Here is a 22,614-nt window from a genome sequence, read left to right on the forward strand (position 1 = left end):
TGTGGAAAGGGAGGTGGGGGGGATGGGTAACTGAGTGATGGGCATTAAGGAGGGCACGTGATATGATGAGCGCCAGGGTTATGCGCAACTGATGAATTATTGAACATTATATCAAAACTAATGATGTACTATATGTTGGCTAATTGAATTTAAATAAAAAAAATGCTGTTCATAGCTTTTCTGGATTCTTTTCTTCTTTTCAGGAGCCCTTCATAGTTTAACTCAAGAGTTTTAACCCCTAATTCTTTTTTTCTCATAAGGCCTTAGATTCCTTACTCCCGTAACCCCCAATCTCCCATCTAAGGGCTTTTAGGATCCTGACTCTGGATGTTGAAGAGTGAGCTACTGCATGGGAGGGGAGGGAAAATTTCCTAAAATTCCCACCGGTAGCTCTGAAAAATGAGGAAATGAGGCATATCAATATTGCAAGTGGGGGCGCCTGGGTGGCTCAGTCAGTTGGGCGTCTGACTCTTGATTTCAGCTCAGGTCATGATCTCAGGGTCCTGAGATCGAGCCCAGTGGCAGGCTCCATGCCCAGCAGGGAGTCTGCTTGAGATTCTCTGTCTCTCCCTCTGCCCACCTCCACCCCCCTGAGCGCATGTGCCCACGCACACACACACACACACATTCTCTCTCTCTAAAATAATAAATAAATCTTAAAAAAAAAGGCACTGAAAGTGATCTTCCACAACCCTGAGGTCATTGTCTTCACTCCATTCCTTCTGCGTCTCTTTCTACCAGTCAGTGGGGCACTGGGGCTCTCTTGCATTGGCTCACCAGAGCTGACTGTTAACTTTTCAGGAATTTTGCAAGCTGGTTGTTAGTCATTATTAAAAATTAAATTATAGAAACTTACGATTAATTGTATAAAAAAACCAAAGATAATCCTCAAAACTCACCACTTCTTAATTCTACTGCATTTTACTATTATTTATGCTCTTGGCATTATTTGTGCCTATTGCATCTGTAGGTAGAAATACTATCTAATCATGTCCTACTGTGCATCTTTGCCAAACTCTGTGTTCAGTGGCTTCTCTTGGTAGCTTGAAATTGGTTATGATGTCAGTATTTACACCACTAACATTGGAAAACACTACATATCAGGGTTTGATTTGTTGTTTTGTTGAGTGTGCTGGAGAAAATGTTAACAATGCAGATTAAACTTAAACGTGTATCATTTCAATAGCTTTAACATTCTGAATAGTCCTCCAAGTTAAGGAAATATTCCTCCAGTATTTGAAAAATATTATTTGATTCAACAAAGAATTTGCTTACATCATTGACTAGCAAATGACATTCCCACAAAAATCTTTGTTAATTTTTCTCTTATTCCTAATGTAAGTAAAAATATCAGCCAACATTCATGCCAGAACTATACTCACGCATCAATCACAACCCTAGGTTAGCTTTGGATATAAGAATTTGCCAAAAACCACCTAAAGCATTCTTTGGGAATTAATTATATACATAGAGTTTATAATAAAGAATACAGTATATTTTATTATCATTTTGTAAATTGTGTGATATACATCCTTTATATCAGCAAAATTTATAATAAACTTATGTACATATGTATCTATGTACTTTTTTTTTTTTTTTTTTTTTTGGAGAGCTGGTGGTTAAACTTTTACCAGCACACCACTGATCAGAGGTGACAAATGGCCAGACCCAAGCTTAAGGGGACCACTGACGTGGTTTGTTTGACCACACAGTGTTACTGAAAGCAACAAACAAACAAAAAAGCAAAATAGTGTGCCAACATTTACAAATTGTGAGATTTCACACAAAAACCTGGAATTCCTAATTTTCTTGAAGGATAAGATCTGGCCCCATTGTATTCTCCCACAGTGACACTCAGAGCTAGAGCTTAGCTGCTGTGGACCCTTCAGGTGGGGCAAATACTCTCAGTTTTCCACTATCCCCACGGTTCCCTGCTGTCCCCCCCAACCCTCACTGTCCACTGAGCACCAAGTGCCATTTTCTCCCATGTATGTGCTGTGGATTTTCTCTGCTCCTTATTTATCCTCTATCAGTGCAACCTGAACCACATTTTCAGGCCAGAAATAAATCAGGCAAGCTTGATTTATTACTAAATTAACTTTCATTTTCAATTGCTTTAAGTCCCATTGATCTACAACTATTTCTTACAAGAATCACTTACAACATCTGTGGAAGGGCTTTGAAACTATTCAAAGCCACCAAATGGAAGAGAATGCATATTAAGATGCTCATAATTTCTAAATCATTTAATTTTGTACTTTATTAATAAAAATCCATTAAAATTCAGTTTTTTACATTTTCAGTAACTCCTGATAGTAAATATATTTCTTATTCATCCTTTCACTTATATTCTTCTTGCCTTCCCTTTTCCAAATCCTTTTTTTCCTTGTCTTTTTCTCTCACTTTAAACTTACCTCCCAAATACAATGTCAATAATGAGGTCATTGCATTATTCTATTAAAATTCATACTTTGGTCTTAGTTTTGGCCTAATTTAAACACTGACATTATGGACTCATGCTAATTAGCCTGAATGGCCAAATCCCCCACCAATTAAGCGAATGTAAGATGTTTCAGGTTATTTCAGTTACCCTATGTTAAGGGTAAGAGAAAATGTGGTGAATGTGATCTGAAATCATCAGCCCCAAGACATCCTGTTACTTTATAATAAGACTCTTTCTTACCATTATGACATTATAAATGCAATTATGTTTCTAGTTCCTTGCACTCTAAGTTTGGTCATTTGTATCATAATTGCCATGGATTCTTTACATTGTATCTCAGTGGTAAATTGAGTCTGTGAGGAAAATTTTTGTACACTGAGGTCTGTTTCCTTTTTTTTTTTTTTTTAATATGTTACCTTGGTTCCTTTTGTCATCACACCTAAGACCATTTTGTGTCAACCATGTCATACAAAGTGTCTTAACTTTCCAGAATTAAACATCCAAGTGGACTGAGCCCTAAAATTTCTTTTGTTAATTATCTTTTAGTCATATGAGCATTTTTGTCTGTAACGTTATACGTGATTATTAGATTCCCAGGCTAGCCCCTGGTGGTGTTAAATGCAGTTCTAATGGTACTAATCTAAGTTCTTATTTCTGGAGCAGAAGGAGGAGGGGGGGATGAGGAAAATGGGAGGAGAAAGGCGAAGTGGTACAGTGGGGACAAAGATAGAAGAAGGCAAAGAAAGAAAGAATGAAGGAAAAGGGATAGAAGAGAGAAACTCCCTGGGTTTAGGCCTTGCTCTAAGCAAAATTTTGAGATATATGCCAGTGGTTTTTGTGTGCTCCGGTTTTCATTTCTGTATCACACTCCTCGAACCCTAATGCTCTCATTTGGTCCTAAGGTCCCACCCTAACCTGACCTGTTCCACTCTTGAAACTCCCCTTCCTCAGTGCATATATTCTTAGCGAGTATCAGTCTAAGAGATATTTGGAAAATACCAGTCTAAGAGAACCTAATCATTTTGTGGGACTCACAGTCCTGAAGCCTCTGAAATCTATCCTCTTCTTAGGGGAATTCCAGTCAAAGCAACAAAAGGAAGCAGAAAAGAAATGAAGGCAGTATTTTGAAGGAAGATACCTTCCTTGGGGGTCATCTCCTGTGCTGAGTTCCTCTAGGCAGTCCTTGGTGTGCGCTTTCTCCATTTCCAATCTGACATTTCTCCACAGACCCAACCTCTGGCTGCTCTCAAGACCTTCTGGACTCAAGTCGTTCTGTTTGTTTGGTTGGTTTTGGGGGGTGTTTTTTTTGTTTGTTTGTTTCTTTTTCTTTTGTTTCTTGAAACAGCTCCCGTGGTTGGGCAGAGAGGAAAGCAGAGAGGGCTGGTTGTACGTGTGGCTCTGTGGTGAATGGGGGCTGGGCAGACAGGTGAAGTTGTAGGTAAGGCTACCCATGGCCTCGTTCCCAGATTCCTTGTTCAAGTTATCCATAGTGTGCCAAAGTTCCTGGCGGTTGGCCTCTTTTACAACGTTAGTAAATGAATGTGATGACATAGCTCCTATTGCTTAAAATCGGGAAGGTTTCGAAGTAAGACAAGTAAGGAATATGGTTGGCAATGCGGGCGATGTCTTCAATACTGTAGGCTTTTAAGGATGATCTCCTGTTGAAAAGTGCCATATCTAAGAATGAGATGTACGTACATGTTTGCCAGCCTCTTCGAAACCACACGGGCTTCTGTCTGGGTTCACTTTCCCCGCCGTTGTAGGTGAGTAGGCTCTGCTCTGCTGACGGGTGCCTGGCCTCGGTGTTGACGCGAAGCCTCTTCAGACCACAGATGGCCAGGTGCTCAGCGGGGAGAGTGTTGGTACTGCACAGAGAGAGCTTCAGGTCCTGGACCAGCGTGAAGTTCAACAGGAGGCCCAGGGCAGATGCATCGGTGAACCAGATGGTCAGATGGTCGCCGTGGCTGGCTTGCTCGAGGCCCAAAGGTAGCAGGGTGTTGCAGCTGCACCTCAGGTTGGCCAAACTGTAGTCACAGTCCTGGACGTCCGCAGAGCAGCTACAGTTCCGAATGGTGTTTTCCTTCATGAAAATCAGCGTGCTGTTCTTCTGCCCACTCGAGAAGCCGTGGAGTACAAAGATGCCCAGCGTGCTGGCCAGAAGGAGGCTGTGCCCCAAAGGTGGTGCCATCCTCCCCTCAGCGTGTGCCGCCACGTTTGCGTTTCCCCTTTGTGAGCCAGGTCATTGGAACTCACCTGAAAGAAAAATGTGCAGCTTGGTGATCGCAGGCACTTTGTTAAAAATAATACAGCTTACGGGGCGCCTGGCCGGCTCAGTTGGGAGAGCCCGTGACCCTTGATCTCGGGCTCCTGAGTTTGAGCCACACATCGGGTGTCGAGATTACTTAAGAAATACGCAGCTGATAGAAAAGGAGCCCCCGAAATAACCCACAGTTGGGTTTGGTACCCTCCGCTCTTTCGTAGTTCTATCAAAGGCAGGCAATGCACGGTCTAAGAGCCTCTGGAAGGGCAGCCTCTGAGGCATAAGATTCCCTGTGATGTCGGCCGACAGACTAACACACCAACGGCAAGCAGCACGGGGTGCCTGAGATGAGACCCGGGGCACCCTGCTGTCTGTGGGCAGGGATTTGTGGGGCTTTGAATGTGCACATTCTCCAAACATCGTCTTCCTTGTACTGAGTGCTTGGCAGCCCCTGAAACACGCACATCCCCTCCTCCCCCTCAATAGCTGACTTCCTGGAATTCGGGAGACAAACAGTTCCGTGTTGGATTCAGCTCCCCAAGCGCTACCTGTTAAACAACATAGCATGAATACTAGTGAAACATCTAGTTAATGATAAACTTTAATTTCTAACTAGACAAACATGCCCCCCATCATATTAATCTGTTTATAGGTCCATTGATACATTCCTGCTCTCCAACAAATATAAGTATTAGAGTAGATTTTAACTGGGTTCAGAGACACTGAAAATGCTGATCACACACCAATTAATCACAACGAACTTGCTTATCTGCTCCTTCCCCAGACCAAATGTTATAAATAGATGTTATCAAATAGCTTAGTGGAGGGCTCCAAAACTAAGCAATATATCAGCAGCGATCAATGATCTAAATAAGGTAGGAGTGTACAGAAGTTTAAGGAGCAACGCCAGTGTCTGATCTGAAGGAAAATGCCCCGAGTACCTGGCATATAATAGATGCATGGCCTCCTTTTATGGTGAGCTTGGAATGAGACACACGTTATGAAGTAGGGTGCCAGGTTTCAGTCTTGCAAAAATAATTACATTTCCCCTGAGTAAGCTGATGACTGACCAAAAGATACAGGACCAAAGATACCATTCAGTTCTTCTGAATTGACCAAAGAGACAATTCAGTCCATCCGCATGTACAAAGCACCATGGGTATGGCAAAATACTCGGAATAAGACCTCTGACTTGGAGAGTCTGGGGCTAGTGACAGGACCCCCACAGGAAGTGCTGGGCAGGGATAGATGGGTCAGTCTGTGTCCGAAGAGGACAGTGACAGCAGGAAAGAAGCGAGGCAGACACGCACCACTTAGCGTGCAAGGTGAGGCTACAAGGTGGCAAAGCAAGGCAAAGAGAAGACCAAGGGAGGCAAAGCTAAAAATGCCGGGGTCCGGTGGACAGGCGGAGAGCACAAGTTCATCAGCAGGTGACTGGAGTGCAGGGAAACTAACCTGAAGCTCAACCAAGTAAACTTGAACAGAAGGTGAGACATTGGTTCATGGCCATCATAACCTCATTCATTCAGCAAATGTTTACTGGGCGTTCACTAGGCGGCAGGCACTTTGCTAGCCCTGTGGACGTAGCCCAGAAGACAACGAGCTTCTGGAACTTGTGTTCTAAGGGACTTGATTCTGCTTCCAGGCCTACATGTGAGGACCAAGGGCCTGCAGCAGAGGGGGAGGGAAAAAAGGCAGGAGTCAGGTAGGGTTCAGCACAGGCCATGTGCCAAGGCCAAGCAGAAGAAACAAAGATGAACAAGACGTGTACCCCTGCCCTCCAAGGGCTTATAAGCAGAAGAGGAGGACGAATAAGGCTGAACTGAGAAAGGCCCTATTGAATGTATAGTTATAGGGACATGGCAGAGAGATGAATTAAAGTCCATTTGGAGGACTGAATAAGGTGCTTTATAGTGTTTTGTGTTTATTTTGAAGTTGGCACAGGGTTTTCTGAAAGGATGTATTCGTTGGTTCATTTTGTAATTAAAAAAAAAGGGCTTTGAGAAATGCATAGAGCCAGAATTCTTCCTGAACATGAGATTTAACAGTTTTAAATAGGTTTAAAATGTGGTGGTGACTACCCCACTTAGTAAGGAGCAGTGACTAACTTATTAATTACAGGATAATTTTAGATGATCAGTTGTCCTAGATTCCACTGGAGGTTTCTAGGTCTTCATGCCCCAGTAACCCTTTCATCCCAGAACCAGGAAAACTGTCATCAATGCCACTGGCTTGCTCTGATCCCAGCCTGGAGGGGAAAAGGGAGGCAGAAAAGGATCTATCCATTAGCCTGGAACCTGGTGTGAAAAGTGTCTATTTCATTCTTCCAGATGCTTATACCATTCAGAGGCAAAAGAGGTAGAAAGGGAAACAGGCATTGATTTCCTGAAACGAGTGGGTCTGGAGATCATAAAAAGGATTTGTGAGCAAACCCCCCACCCCCTGCAGTCAAGGCCCTGGCTGGACCTCAGGGTGGCCCCTCCCTGCCTTCTGGATATTAGGGAGCTTGAAGGCTGGAACAAAGAGGCCAGATGCATGACGCCTCATGATGAGGTACAGAGTGGGACAAATATCCCTGGTAACAAGCTTATGCAGTTTTCAAAAAAGAAGCTAATTGGACATCTTCTCCTTCGGTTTTACCCTAGACTTCTTTCTTTAGATTTCTTGAACATGGATTGTGAACACCTGAGTTTTACTATGTATTTATTCATTTGTGGGCAGATTCCAGCCTGGCATAAGGAGAATGGGCACAGATACATCACACGGTCCCTGCCCCTAGCTATGCCCCTGACCATCGTGAGGAAAGAAACTGTTTTTCCTCTGGGGGTTGCTCATCTTGTTAGAAGGGAAATCATGATCTACTGGTGACCATCTTGTCTCCAGAAGGGGTGAGCTCGCCAGACGATGAAGCTAACACAGAGAAGAACAGACACGAAATGGAGAGATATTCTTAACAACCTTTTTTTGAGCACTGGGATTAAGCCATGCCTGACATCCTTCCTTGATTTTTGAAATACGTGAACGAAGTTTTTTTGTTTTTCCTGCTCAAACCAGTCTGAATTGGATTTCTATAATAAGCAGTGAAAAGAGTACACTGACATTTGGTAAACTATCTTTTTTTCATTCATTCAATAAACCTTTGTTGAGTCCTTGCTATGTGCTAGGCACTGTGTTGGAAACTGAGAATAAAGCCAATAAGAGCTCCCTCAAGGGGTTATACCCCAGTGAAAGAGACACTTGAATCAATAATCACAGTATGCTGTGATAATCACTATAATAACATTTTGTATAGGGTGTTATGTCTACATGTAACTTTCCCTGGAAATGGAAGATATCATGATAAGCTTCATGGAAAAGGTAGTATCTGAGGAAGGCAGTAGTTCTTGAGTGAGAAAAAGAAGAGAAAAAGTTATCTATGTAATTAGCATAGGGTGATCAGAATTTGGGAAAAACCCAAAAGTAGGACGAGAGATTGATGGGCCATGGGGATGGTAGTAGGAGAGAGGAACTGAGGGGTCCTGTAGTGTGGAACCTTCTGACTTGCCCTGACACATCATTTTCTCAGCATCCCAGCTTTTGTGTGCTCTATCATTAGGATTTGCCTCCTATATCCTAAGAGGAGCACCCCACCCCACCCCTATGATGGGCAGGGGCCTAGCAATGTGACAGGTCTGTGCTGTTCTGTGGATGTTGTGCTGGAATCTGCCCACAAATGAAAAACTACGTAGTGAAGCTAGGGCAAAGGTTGATTCCTCCCTTATGTTGCAGCGTAATGCCGTTAAGGAGCCGTGGGGTGGGGAGGGTGTGCTCTGCTCCACGTGGTCATGCAGGGACTCAAGCTTTCCTCCCTAGCTCTGTCATTTCCTGGGCCTTTGGATCCTCTGCAGGATTTTCCGTTCACAATTCATCGGCCAGAACTCAAGCACATGGCACCCCCTCTCTGCAAGCAGCTTGGAAATGAAGTCCAGCACCATGCCAAGGGAGGAGAGGATGACCTGGGTATTGGTGGGCACTAGAGATTTCTGACATGCCTAGGTGGTAAGACATAATAGATGGCTTTATGCAACCATGATAAACAGTCAGGTGGTGTCAATCCACCCAAATTTCTCTGGCAAGATGCAGAAAACCCTGTATGATCATTAAATCTTTGAGCCTTCAAGTCACTGAACATGTTGATAAACCAGAGCAACGATTCAGAATCAGTTCCAATATTAGTTTTGTATTGCCACCGAAGAAATCTCGACAGCAATTAATACTAGCAATTAGCTGCATGAAAGCAAAGATTTCTGAATTGAGCAGATATAGACATCAGTGACTTCAAAACAAATTCCACACAGATTCCTTCTCAATCTAGGATTACACCCAACATTTAGATAATGTTTATACTTGGCTCCAAAAGGAATGTTTCAAACTGCACTAGTTCTGTTTACAAGAAGATACTACTAGTAAGGAGACAGTGTGTTGGTCGGTGGGAGGATACCATTTGGACCATTTGCCCAAAACAGATTTGAAATGTCTTGAATAATGATGTTTTGAACTCTGTAGTCTCAACACAAAAGAGAAAAAAATATAATTGTGGAACAACATAGTGGTAATCCCCTAATTCAAACAGCAATTAAAAACTAAGAGTGATTTCAAATTTTTAATTCAGAAGTGAGTTTAATTGAAATTAGAAGGGATTTTTAAACGTTAAAGGTGGAAAGGCACTTAGGGAAAAGATTCAGTTGAAGAAGCTGGGGAAATACGACCAGAAACAAAGAAGATGCTCCAGCAAGAAGCAGATGGTCTGAAAGAGAAGTCTGAACTGTAGTCACAGGAAGAAAGGCAGAAGACAGCCAGGGTCCGGGCACCCCACGAAACCCACGTTGAAGCCAGGACTTGGGAAGCTAGGCTAGGCTGTCTCTCACAAATGCAGTTCTCAAAGTGTGTTTCTGCAAAACTCCTTGAGGATTCTGAGGGGGTGACAGTGAGAGAAATCCCAGAAAAGGAGACAATTTGGAATTTGGGGTGGATCCCACAAAGAGAGAGCTATGCCTTACTCTTGAGGGGTATTTTATCAAAAAGGTACCCAGTGTTGCTAACCCTGAGAGCAGTAGGATGGCCTCGCTCACCCCAGGGGTCTAATGGGTTGCCCCAGGAACTCAGTAGTACTCTGGGAACAAACAAGTAGGCAACTAATTATAGGGCAATGGGGCAATGTGATTGGTGAGTGCTTATTAAAGACACAGAGCAAGTGTTGGGCAGAAGGACTGGGAAAAACTCCCAAAGGGGCTGCTATTAGGGCCATGCAGAGAAGGGGCTGGGGAGAGGGAAGGGGAAGGGCTGCAGATAGAAGGGTCACTTGAGCAAAATCCCAGAGACTAGAGTGCTTGGCGCATTTGGGAGCCCATGACCTGGAGTGCAGGCAGGGCAGGGGTAGACAGGACCTTGCCAGCCAAGCTCAGGGGTTTAGTGTCCAAACCTCCTCCTCCTCTTCCTCCTCTCCTCCTCCTTCTTTTAGAATGAGGAGAGCTTTCTTTCCATTTTATTTATTTATTTGAGAGAGAGAGAGAGCACAAGAGCAGGGTGAGGGGCAGAGGGAGAAACAGACGCCCCACCCAGCAGGGAGCCCGATGCAGGGCTCGATCCCAGGACCCTGGGATCATGACCTGAGCCAAAGGCAGACGCTTAACGACTGAGCCACCCAGGCGCCCCTCTTCAAACCCTTCTGATCCTCACCCCATCAATAAAAACTTTAAAAAACCCTCCCTAATAGATGTAACCTTTTATTTATTAAAAAAAACCACTATAAATACCATATTTATATATCATTTACATTGTAAGCAATACACAGTAGATTTTTTTAAAATTTGAGGTGAAAAATAATGAAAATTGGAGGACCTTCAGCTCTACCCCAGTGGCCTGGCTTGTGCACTCCCTTGGATGCAAACACCTCCTTAGGAGGCCCCTGAAAGAGGCAAAAAGGAGGCACTGAAGGTTAGTAAGCAGGACAAACCCGTTTAGTTCCGGGCGTAAGGAAGGTCATTTAGGCACCGGGCAGAGATGAAATTGGAGTAGAGACAGAGAGAGCAACATGAGTTCTAAGTAAGAGAACACTTTTCTTTTGTATTTTCTTTGAAGGTTTACCTCTCTCCATTTGCTGACTCCTTCTCACTCCAGGCTTGCCAGATAAATCTGTTTCAGTATCTGGAATCTGGGGGTGGGTGGAGTGTGGACCAAGAGAGGAGGATTCGAGAGGCAGGGATGAGGACAAAGCTTCTGGACACCTGCCTGAACTCCTCGGAAGGAACAGGTGGTGTAGGAAGCAGGGGATCCCGAGTGGGTTGCACTGGAAAAGCATTCGGTTTTGTTCTTAGCATCCCATCCTGGCTTACCTGGGACTCTGCTCCTGAAGACACCCACTTTGTCCCTGACCGCCCAGAGAAAGGCAGAATTCATTGTCTGAGTCAGGAGCCTTGTGGTGGTTTCGTTAGGCTGGCAGTGAGACCAGCTGCTGGCAAGACAAGTGATAGGCAAGATTATGAAGTGGGTACGGTAGCTTTCCTGTCCCCAGGGTCCCCTTGCTGTGCCTTCCTCTTAATTCCTTGGTCAGGGCTCATCCAGATGCCTGGTGCTAAAAACCCACTCTCACAGAGGGCTCTAATGGCACTTGGGTAAGCCTTCATATGGATTTAAATAAACACATTCTTGCCCAAGGGTATTTGCACTTTAAGCCTTACACCTACGTGTCCCTTGTTAGAGGGAAGGCAAGGATTAAATAAGAAGTAGGGGAGAAGTGTGGGATGGGGACTCCTCTTGAGGACCCCAGAACCTAGAGATCTCCTGTTCTCAGGGCCGGTTCCCCCTGGTCCGTGGCTGTGCAATCACCCTTCCCAGGCAGGCCCAGGAGGAAGTCCTGGCTACCCAGGACTTATGTGGATGAGATGCTCATGGGGACCCGTTAGGTGCAGGACCTTGAGAAGCTCTTTGAGAAAAAGGATCTTGGGCATTTTTCTTTTCTTTGGCTCTGTCCCACAAACGCACCACGGGAGGCAGGTTACAGATAAAACACTACGAAAGATGATATGTAAAAGAGGAGTGATAGCTTTGCTGTTTAATATTTCAAAGCTTACAATGTTGAAAGTTACACTGATTTGGGTCTCTCCTCCATGTTTTCTTAACTGTGATGTGTTGTCTTTTCTTTCTTCTTCACATTCCACAAGAGCACACCCCCATCCCTGGTACGAGCCCCTGAATTTTCACATGCCCTCCCAAGTGTCTGCCCCTGGAGACACCGCCTTATGCACTCTCTGTGGGGGAAGGCCACTTCCCTGTCATTGAGCTTGACACAGTTCACTGTGAGAGGCACAAAGCGGAGTTCACCGTGATTCTGAGATGATCGGGATCTCGTTGGATTTATAGAGTAGGAGCTAAACTGTTTGCTATCATCTGATTTATTTCCTCATCCAGAAAATGAGGAAATCAAAGTTCATGTCTCCATGAGATGGCATTTAGCAAAATTAGCATCAAGCATGCAATTAGGGTCTCAAGAGGACACGATTTAAAGTATTGTGATGATTCATGTTCAACTCACTGTATATTGTGGGACACTCAGAAATGACTTTCTGAGCCATTTCTCTCAAAATGGCATGGGGATGATAATTCCTACCACACTAGGATATAATATGAGTAAAGCAGGATTCCTGTGGAAATATATATAGTCTATTAGGGCTTTTCATGAGTACTGTTACTACTAGGAAGTATAATATTCTATGATATACAGAGTATTATAGTATTATTTATTAGCTATGGTATTTTGTAATGTCAGAATTATAATGATAATAGGGATATATTAGCATGCTCTGTCAGGGCATCCTAAAAGCCACCCCAAAGGAATAGAAAATTATTGGTTCATTTAATGCACTACTTACACCAAAAATTTAATAAAGAACAGGCTCAACATAAAGCAAAAATGCCTCTTTGCACCATTTTTCCTGTAACAGACAACTCTGATTTACAAATGTTCTTCTGTAATTCTGGGGAATGGGAAGCCTTGACATTATTAGTGAGCAAATCTGGTAAATGGAAATAAGTGTCCAATTCCCATTTCAACTAGTTCTACACATTCTAATTTAAATGTGTGTAAAATATTTAAAGGAGCAGCAGGGTATGAACTATGATCAAACACGTTCTTTCTGGTCTCCTCTTATCCCTGCTAGAATACTGTGGGGGCTTGAGTAAGGGCCCTTGGAGATACATGTCCTATCCCTAGTACCTGTAAATGTTGTTTTATAGAGCAAGAGGGACTCTGCAGATGGGATGAAGTTAAGGATCTTGGGATGGGGAGATCCTGGATTATCTGGGTGAGCCCAGTGTAATCACAAGGGTCTTTCCGAGAGGAAAACAGGAGGAGACAGAAGAAAAAGGCAACACGACAAGAGAAGCAGGGATCAGAGAGAGTGATATGGCTACAAGCAGTGCAACGCCGGCCACCTCTAGACGCTGGAGGAGACAAGGAACGGATTCCCCCCCCCCCCCCCCGGAGCCTCCAGAAGGAGTGAGCCCTGTCGACACCTTGATTTTAGCACGATCAGACTGCTTTTGGCCTTTGACCTCCAGAAATGGGAGACAATGAATTTCTTTTGTTTTAACTCACCATGTTTTTTTTTTTCTTTTTTTAAAAGATTTTATTTATTTATTTGACAGAGACACAGCGAGAGAGGGAACACAAGCGGGGGGAGTGGGAGAGGGAGAAGCAGGCTCCCCGCGGAGCCGGGAGCCCGGTGCGATCCAGAACCCTGGGATCACGACCTGAGCCAAAGGCAGACACTTAAAGACTGAGCCACCCAGGCGTCCCAAGTCACCATGTTTGTAGAAATGTGTTATGTAGCAATAGGAAACTAAGACAGAGGTTATAAGGAAACGATAAAACACCCATATCCAACCACCCTTTGGACCAGACGCACTAGCAGCTCTGTTTACAGCCCTGCAGTATTTGCTAGTTGTTTCAAGTGTCTTACTCCTCTCACTAGCCTGGATCATAAATAAGCTCTTGGGGTAACTAGATCCTCAACGCCATTACTCGTTTTCTGACATTCCAAGCTCTAAACTGTCCAGAGTAGTTAGGCTGTATTGGACCCAGCCCAGCCTAAACAGACGCATCTGGACGTGTCTCATGAATTCAGAAGGGGGGGCCTGTAGCCAGTGGTTATTTGCATGTGTGGAACTGTCAAGGGAAAAAGAAGGAAGCGTGAAGATGATGTGTGAAGGCCTGGGGCAGGAACTAGTGGAGAGACAGGATAGCACCTGTCTCTTCTCAGCCCCAACTAATTAATGCCTTGGGCTGAGTCCAGGTGAGCTGCAGGCAGAGACTGCCTGGACTGAGAGGTGGGGCACAAGTGGCCCCTCTCTGGGTGGCAAAGTGTGACACTGAGTTGGAGACAGAGTCATTCTCCCCACTTCTGCACTGCGTGCAGGACAGCTCTGGCACAATGAGGAAGGAGGTCCAGGCAGCACCATTTGGTCCTTCCAGGAGGACAGACCGGCGACGCCCCTGGGCCCTGCTCTCCGGGAAGTGAATCAATGGGGAGCCCCATGCCTAAGGCAAGGGACAGCCAACATCCAGTGGTAGCTGGAGACAGAATCGGGTGAAAGGATCATTTCTGAGCACAGGTAAGACATTCCCAGGACTCTATTATGTAGAAACAGCAGGAGGAAGGAAGCAAGGACCTGTATTGGGTAGGTGGAAGCACAAACCAGCAAAATACAAGCTGTTAAGGTTCACTTAACCTTATTTGTGCCTACTGGCTGGTGAAGCCAGGATCAGTGGATGACTGCTTTCACATTAAATGTATTTAAGAATGGAAATGGGCTAATGTGCTCAGAAGCTTCTAGACTAAGATGACCAAGGAACAACTTGAACCAAATGAAAAGCAGACATTTTGTGTTTTGAAAGCATTGAGCTCTGATGGGTACTGATTTCACCCACTAATTTGCTAACTGGATGCTGGACCCTTGCTGGTGGAATGCTGGATAAGTCAGGCTTCGGATGCGACAAAACCCTGGTCTTTTTGCTGACTGTGTTTTCCTGAGTCCTCAGCACAGTGCCCGATACAGAGAGGCATTCCATAAATATTAATATTATCCAAGTGAATCCCTACATGAGCTAAGTCAAAGATGCATATTGCTGATCCTTCGCTTCCTCTTTTACCTCTCACCTCCTAGAATTGTGGAGTGTATCATGTCATCAAATCAGCAAGCAAAATTCATCTTCTTTAGAAGGGATTTTGGTGTTTGGCCTAGCCACAACAAAGGAAGTGTATTGAGACTTTATGTATGGGTTAGAGGATGGGAAATATGAACTTGATATCCTATGCGCTGCCTGTGGGTCCCCCTGGAAGCCATTGAGTGACATCTGGCAAAAACCCATGAGGCATCCCCAAGCTCTGTGGCTTTACCAATGAGCACCATCTAGGTTTGCAGTTGCCTTGGAACTTTCCTGTAACTCTGTTGGGGGCACAGAGCAAAACACTTGCCTGGAATGGGGACCAGGAGCCCCAAGTCAGGGCCCCAGAGCCCTGTCCTTCTACCTCCCTGTACACACCCATGCAAGCCTTCCAGGAAGAGTGAGCAGAGTTAGGAAATATTGATCTCACAGATATTTGTGAAAATTAGAAGCCATCGCCCTAATTGCTCTCGGTTGAGGGATTATAAGAGCCCCCACTGCAGACTTCCCCACAACCGAACATTTAAGCATCTAGTTTTATAAAACTAGCCCGGAACAGCTTTGCTCAAGTTACTGGGCCTGTATTACATGAGTGTGAGGTTGCCAAGGAAAATGAGTCAGAGTAATCCCTTTGCTGAGAGATGAGGGGAAAAAAGAAAAAAGGCTTGCAAACCTTTAATATTTTAATTACCTGCTTCCAGAACAATAAAAAAGAAGTAAGATCTTCTGCTTCCTGTTGTACATTATTACAGTCCCATAAAGTACATTGAACTATATCCCCATGATGTAAGCCTTAAGCTTTTTCCTTTCATCTGTATTCAACTATTCCAACGATTCGATTTTAGAAGAGTAAGAATTAAATTTTGCTTTAGTGGTTTTAGTTACAAATATTGGGACCAAAAGCAATTGAAACCTTGCTGCTTTCTTTTTTTAAAGATTTATTTATTTTAGTAGAGAGAGAGAGGGAGAATCCTAAGCTGACTCTGCGCTGATTGTGGAGCTGGACACAGGCTTGATCCCATGACCCTGAGTTCACTCCCAGAAACCAAGAGTTGGCCACCGTACTGACTGAGCCACCCAGACACCCCAAACCTTGCTGCTTTCTCGAAAGATTTGTAAGGGTCTTTAAATGCCTCCTAGGAACGATGACTAAGGGTAATGTGGGATCCTGGAACAGAAATAGGACATTCTAAGGAAATCCAAATAAAATGTGCACATTAGTTAATAATAATAATAATGTATTGATATCAGTTCATTAATTGTTGACAAGGGTATGTAGCATACTGAGTGAGATGTAACAATAGGGGAGACAGGGTGTGGGGCACATGGGAGTCTCTGTGCTATCTGCACAATTTTTCTAAGACTAAAATGATTCTAAAATAAGTGTTTTTTCTTTCTTTTTTTAAAGAATGACTCCTGGGGCACCTGGGTGGCTCAGTTGTTAAGTGTCTGCCTTCAGCTCAGGTCATAATCCCACGGTCCTGGGATCAAGCCCTGAATTAGGGTCCCTGCTCAGCGGGGAGCCTGCTTCTCCCTCTGCCTGCTGCACCCCCCCTACTTGTGCTCTCTCTCTCTCTCTGTCAAATGAATAAATAAAATCTTAAAAAAAAAAAAAAAGAATGCCTCCTGATCTCATTGACTCCTTGAAGATTATTTTTGGGACAAGAGCAGAGCTCCAGTGGATCATCTGGGCATCACAATTTGGGCCAAACTGAGTACCCATGATACGGTGTCTAGACGTGACTCCAAATGAATTCTTTAGCCCTTCTGGCCACAAGAAGATTCTGACTTTTTTAATGGCCTTGGAGGCCAGGCAATTTAGAGATGCAAACGGGAAGTGATCCTTTTATGGAAAATGGATTCAAACTGGAAGGGAGAGGCATCAGGAAATATTGTTGGGAGAAGTCCTGGAAAGGCTTGGGTTGTGTGTGTGTGTGAAGGGGGGTGGGGAGAGACCTCCCTCATGTGGCTTACGTTTCTCCCTGTGTCTAGGAGTGTTTTCTATTTCTCAACTGCTGAGAAACCAGCCTCATCTCTTAAACCATCTTCAGATCCCACTTCTTTCTTGAAACTTCAGTAGCTAGGGTCGTGGATGGCAGTTCTTGCCTGCCTCAAACCTATTTCTCTTATCGGGCTACACCAGTCTACCATAAAAGAAATGAAAAACAAGGCTCTTATAAGCAGAGAACCCACACATGTTTGTGTTAGATTTGTAAGCCACTCCAGTCAGGCTTCTGTTAGGATCATGCCATGGAAACCATTCTCATCAGCTTTCCGGTGACTCCCACCCTCCAACATGCCCAAATCCAGTGGTTAATTTCCTGGTCTCATTTTGATTGACTTCGTACCAGCATGTGACATGGTTGCCTACTCTCTCCTTCTTGAGCAAAGAACTGTTTGTTCTTCCCTGACACCACATTCTCCAGTTTTTCCTGTTACCTCAATGGCCACCCCTTCTCCATCTCTTTGGCTGGTGTCCCCTCTTCTTCCTTGTCATTGTTGGCCACCCTTGGCTCAGTGCCTGGCTCTCTTCTCTGTGTACATCCACTCCTTTGCTGACTGCATGCTAACCTATGGACTTCAATATTGTCTATATGCTGATGATGAACCAGCTCCCACACTCTGCCCTGAACTTCACACTCATATATCCAGCATCTTGATAGCTCAAACCTAACTTGCCAAATACACAACTCTCTAAAAAAAAAAAGATTTTATTTATTAATATGAGAGAGAGAGAGCACAAGCAGAGGGGAGAGGGAGAAGCAGGCTCCCTGATGAGCAGGGAGCCCGACATGTGGCTCGATCCCAGGACCCCGGGATCATGATCCAAGCTGAAGGCAGATGCTTAACCCACTGAGCCACCCAGGCGCCCCCCAAATACACAACTCTTGATTCCCAGGAGAGTTCAGACTGCTGGGTAGAGAAGACATGTTATTGTATCAACATTTTATTGTGTCAACACCTACTGCTCCTCGGCCCTGTGTTCCCAGGACTAAACCAGCTAAATATAGAAACATTGATAGCAGACAATGTACTTCCAAATAAGAAGTGTGGGAGATACATGGTGTTGAAAGTCGACAGAAATTAGGAACTATACACATGCCTAATTGATTAATAATAACATTTAATGAGGGCTTCTTTGGGCCAGGTACTCTTCAAAGTACTTTTACATGTTTTATATCATTTAATCCTTGCAATCACATAAAGGTAGATATTATGACCCCATTTTTAGTGTCAGAAGATGGAGACACACAGAGGTTAAATAGCTTGCCCAAGGTCACAGAGCCTGTAAGACACAGCTAAGATTTGAACTCAGGCAGCCAGATACGCTCTAGGGAGTCATGGTGGAAATTACTGTGTTATTTTCCAGTCCAGGCTCATGTTCCCACTCAAATGTCTCTTATTCTATCACTAGACTCTGTGCCCTTTAACATAAAGGGTGTATAGGAACCTCATGCTAGAGGAATAAGAAACAAAATGAATAAAATGAGTTCCAGTAGACACAAACATTTCAGAAACACTTTTTAAAATGAACATTTAGGGGCACCTGGGTGGCTCAGTTGGTTAAGCGTCTGCCTTTGACTCAGGTCATGATCCCAGGGTCCTGGGATCAGCCCCACGTAGGGCTTCCTACTCAGTGGGGAGTCTGCTTCTCCCTGTCCCACTGGGGCTCCCCCTGCTTGTGCACTTGTGCTCTATCTCTCTCGGTCAGATAAATAAATAAAATCTTGTAAAAAAAAAAAAAAAGAACATTTAGAAATTAGATTTAAAAATAAGGATATCAGTTGAATGCTGCTTCTGCATGTGGGACACAGACTATCTCAGAGAGCGAGCCAATGGGAAGACCTAACTAAACTATGTAGCTACGGCACCTCTCCCCTTAACCCATGGCCTTGTGAGAATTAGTTAACCAATGACTGCAAACCCCTCAAGCTTTTCCCTTGAATGACTTGGTCTATGCTCAGCTAATCAGATCATTGGGTTCAGACCCCCAGCGTGGCACATACACCCATGGCCGTACCCTTGATCATATACCCATGAGCCATGTGGCTTCTCTGTTCTCCCCACTGACACAGAGATGTGATCTACTGGACACTGGTTTTAAAAGTTGATTGTACATCAGCTTTAAGCAATACAAATATTAGTATGGAAAAGAAAATTGGGAAATCCAAATCAGCTGTGGAAAAGCACTCATTTCCATAAATAACTTTATTCAACCTGTTCTTTTCAGAAAATGCCCAATTTCTGTAAAAAAACTTTTAATGAGAATATTTTGTTTCTTTCAAACATATTGCATTATTTGGTCTGAAAACAAAAGTTAAAAACTTCCTAAAGATCACTATTTTCATTAAAAAAATTTTCAGACAAATGAGGCTGGATATTTTTGGTAGTTATTAAAGACAGGTTTTTCCAGACTATTATGCACAACTCTTCTGAAACATTTCCTCTCCTCAGGTCACACCAACACACTTACTGCTAAAAAAAAAAAAGGTCCCAAAACATGCTATTAAACAATAAAATTTATGCAGAACTGTGTAAGGACTACTGGTTTTGACTAAAAAATCCCCATCCTCTTGCCCTTGACTACAGTATTTACCATATTTTTTCACTTTTAAATAAAAGGACACATTTTTTAAAAAGTTAACCAATCCATGTGTTAATGCTCATCTAAACATACTTTCTTCTTATCTTTCCATGTTTTCCACTGAGCAGCGTGTAAGAAAGCAATAAATGTAATGCTGCTAGATGAAAACAGAGCAAAGGAACAATATCAACTGATGTTTTGAGAGTTTCCAGTTTTCTCTGTTTGGGATCACGATAAGGCAAAGAGGTCATCTCTTGAATGTAATTATGACTTCGCATTGAAGATGGACAGGGAAATAGAGCCAAATATTTTAAAGAGAAACAAGAAGCCCAGGTTCCATGGAGATAACTGTTATATAATATTAGCCTACGTGAGTTTATCTGCTTAGAGACTAAATGAGAAGACCATTTCATTCGTTGCTGAAGGCACTGAAAACATTTCCTTTTAAAGGCAGAATCTCAGGAAAGAGCAATTCATGTGCCTGGAAGCCTAAAAAAAAAAAATCGTTTTATGGCGAAAGCCACCCGTTAAGTGTACATTATGTTCAGGAAATGTAAATTCTGCGAGAAGAAAGGGGCGCCCACTGTGGCTCTTCACACGGTCACAGAACTTGCCTGCCAGCCAGCAGAAATTCTGAAGCTACGAAAAACTGTCGGTCCTGCTAGGCATGCTTTTCAAAAAAGAACAGAGAAAGTACTTACGTCTCAGAGTTCCACCACGAGGCTCCCTTTTCCACGCTGCAGACCTCTGCCTGATTCTTCACTCTGGCTTGACAGCTGGTTTAATCTGCAAGGCAGGATGGAATGTGTGGTCTTGCACTTGCTGTTCTTTTCAGAAGGCCAGTGGCCCTGGTCGTTCCCATGGCAACCAGGAGGAAGCTGCAGGCCCACCAGCTTCATTAACCACACACAGGACAGAACCTGCTTTGGTGAGCGCTGGCCATTCTTTGAGGGTTCGACAGTGGAAAGTTTCCAGAAGAAACTAGGCAGGGTGCTGCTGTATGCTGACCCTGAAGGGCTGACCTTAAGGGAAGTTGTTCTACTTTAGCGGGAAATGGAATGGGCTAAGTGTAGAGCGTGGAGATTCGTAGATGCTTTTGCTTTCATGATTTGTTCCATTCTTCTGGGCTTGATGGATTGTTATGTATGCAGATGCCTGAACTAGGGTAAAAACTGTCCTCTTGTGGTTGTTTCAAAGAGAAAATGAACGCATTTCAAGTCCAAAGATGTTGTCCTGTTCTCTCTCTTTTTTTCTTCTCGTTCTCTTTTTAAAATGTTTAGAGCCACAAAGCAAATAAACATGTAAAAAATACTCTGTGTACGTTAACTGATGAAGGGTCAGTAAATACTGGAGAAATCAGACGGATGGTGGTGATGGAGGAACGTCTCACTAATTAAAAACACTAGGGAAACTAAAGCAGTTGATTTGTAGTTACCCAGATATAGATTATCCAATATTTTAAAGAAGAGAGTCCCTCATTAGGGAAATTCATTCAATTTATTTATTATTCATCTGGTGAACCCTTACCACATGCATGTGCTGTGCCAAGAGCTTTAAGGGACAACAGGAATTAATGTCATAGTTCTTATCTTCAAGCTACAATATGGAAGGGGTAGTTATATCAGTTGATTGTGAGAAATGTTTGAAGGGAAGTACAAAGAAAATACATGGGAGTTACAGGCAAGGTGGAGCTACATGTTGGCAGGGAGATTGGACATGTCTTCGTAGAGGAGTAACATTTGATCTGGCGTGGTGAGATATAAGGGAAAAGGACAATAATGCCTCACGGAGTGTGTCTTTGGCCAGTGGAGGCTGTGAGCTGATGAAGGCTTCCTTCTTTCTCACCCCATTCAGTCCTGACACCCAGGTCATCTGGTGTCTTAGATGGTCCACGGGACCAAGCAACTCGAGCAATTAAGAATGTTGCTAGAGCAAAGGTTTGGAGATGGAAGAGTACCAAGCCTATTCAGCTCTTTGAAAGCCGGTGAATCATAGTCAGGAGCAAGGGAATTGAGAATAGAGAGAATCCACTATTCCCAGTGTTTAGCTTTAGCAAAGCAAACATATAAATTCTACCATGTGAGAATAGCAGAACATGGACTTTGGTTCAAATCTTGATTCCACTACCTTCTTGAACATGATTGTTCAAAATTCATGAGCCTCAGTTTCCTAATCTATAAACAAGATAGTAATACTTCATTGAAAGGTTGAGGTAGGGATTCAATGAGATGATATATGGGGACAGGACCCCTGAGGATGGAGGAAGGGAGTGCTGACCAAGCATACTTCAGCTGTCCCAACTTTCCAGAGCAACTGTGGCTAATACGGAAGTTTGACACACTGAACTTCTGTTCCAGTGCCTTTCTCTCTTGCCTGACTCTGCTAAAATCCTCAACTTGCAGAGTCTTCAACTACCATTGCAGCTGGGCTCCAGACAGGATTTAAGTTTGATTGATCACTTCTCCTTGTTCTGGAACTAAGCCACATGGAGAGAGGACCATGGGACTTTGTTTAGAAATTGAGTTTAGTGGGGAATGAGAAGAAAGTTCTGGGCATCTCTCTTGCTGGCATGGGCCTCAGCAGAATTGGCCTCATCTGGGAGCTAGGGCTGTGGGGGTGGCTTTCTGATCGACTTGCTTCCTGGTCGTGGCAGAGGTATCATGGCTTGGAGCTGAGGTCTGTGGTCCTGGCTTCCGGTTGGAGGTGGCCTCTTACTTCAGTAACTTCCTGACTGTGGAAGAGGCCGCAGATGCCTCCATAGCCTAATTCCCTGGGGACCTCCTGCGTTCAGCCTAGAGTCTGTTCAGCCCTCCCCATGACTCAAGAACTCTCTGTATGTCTTCAGAATCTCCTTGTTATTTAAACCAGCTAGAGTGGACTCTGGTGTCTGTAACCAACCTGAACCCTGAATGACACACCAGGGACAAGTTCGGGCCAATACCAGGTGAGTGGCAGTTTGCTGGTACTGTCTCCTCTGCTGTTTCTTCCTGCGTGAACACAGACAGAGATCGCAGGAACGTGGAGCAGCCTGGTGCCTTGAGGACACTGCCGAACCCCCACAGCAGCTCTGTACTGCCCCGTCTGCAGGAGAAAGATACCAGCACCTGCTCACGGGTATTTTA

General features: G+C 44.0%; 1 protein-coding gene and 1 long non-coding RNA gene across 2 annotated transcripts in view; one reads left to right on the forward strand and one right to left on the reverse strand.

Moving 5' to 3' along the window:
- Window positions 1-15,394, forward strand: part of LOC116624989 — a 29,658-nt gene extending 14,264 nt beyond the window's left edge. Inside the window, exon 3 of the long non-coding RNA XR_004297986.1 lies at window positions 14,159-15,394. This is a non-coding gene — a long non-coding RNA (uncharacterized LOC116624989). The remainder of the gene's footprint in view (window positions 1-14,158) is intronic.
- CUNH21orf62 (chromosome unknown C21orf62 homolog) lies at window positions 1,585-20,917 on the reverse strand. Its single transcript, XM_032393278.1, has 2 exons — window positions 20,194-20,917; window positions 1,585-4,696 (listed from the first exon to the last, which is right to left on the reverse strand). Exon 2 carries the CDS (start codon window positions 4,629-4,631, stop codon window positions 3,972-3,974), a length of 660 nt encoding a protein of 219 aa, XP_032249169.1. The 5' UTR covers window positions 4,632-4,696; window positions 20,194-20,917; the 3' UTR covers window positions 1,585-3,971.
- Between the last annotated feature and the right edge of the window lie 1,697 nt (window positions 20,918-22,614).

This window comes from Phoca vitulina, unplaced genomic scaffold (assembly GCF_004348235.1).
Source record: "Phoca vitulina isolate PV1807 unplaced genomic scaffold, GSC_HSeal_1.0 scaffold72, whole genome shotgun sequence".
Taxonomy (NCBI): domain Eukaryota; kingdom Metazoa; phylum Chordata; class Mammalia; order Carnivora; family Phocidae; genus Phoca; species Phoca vitulina.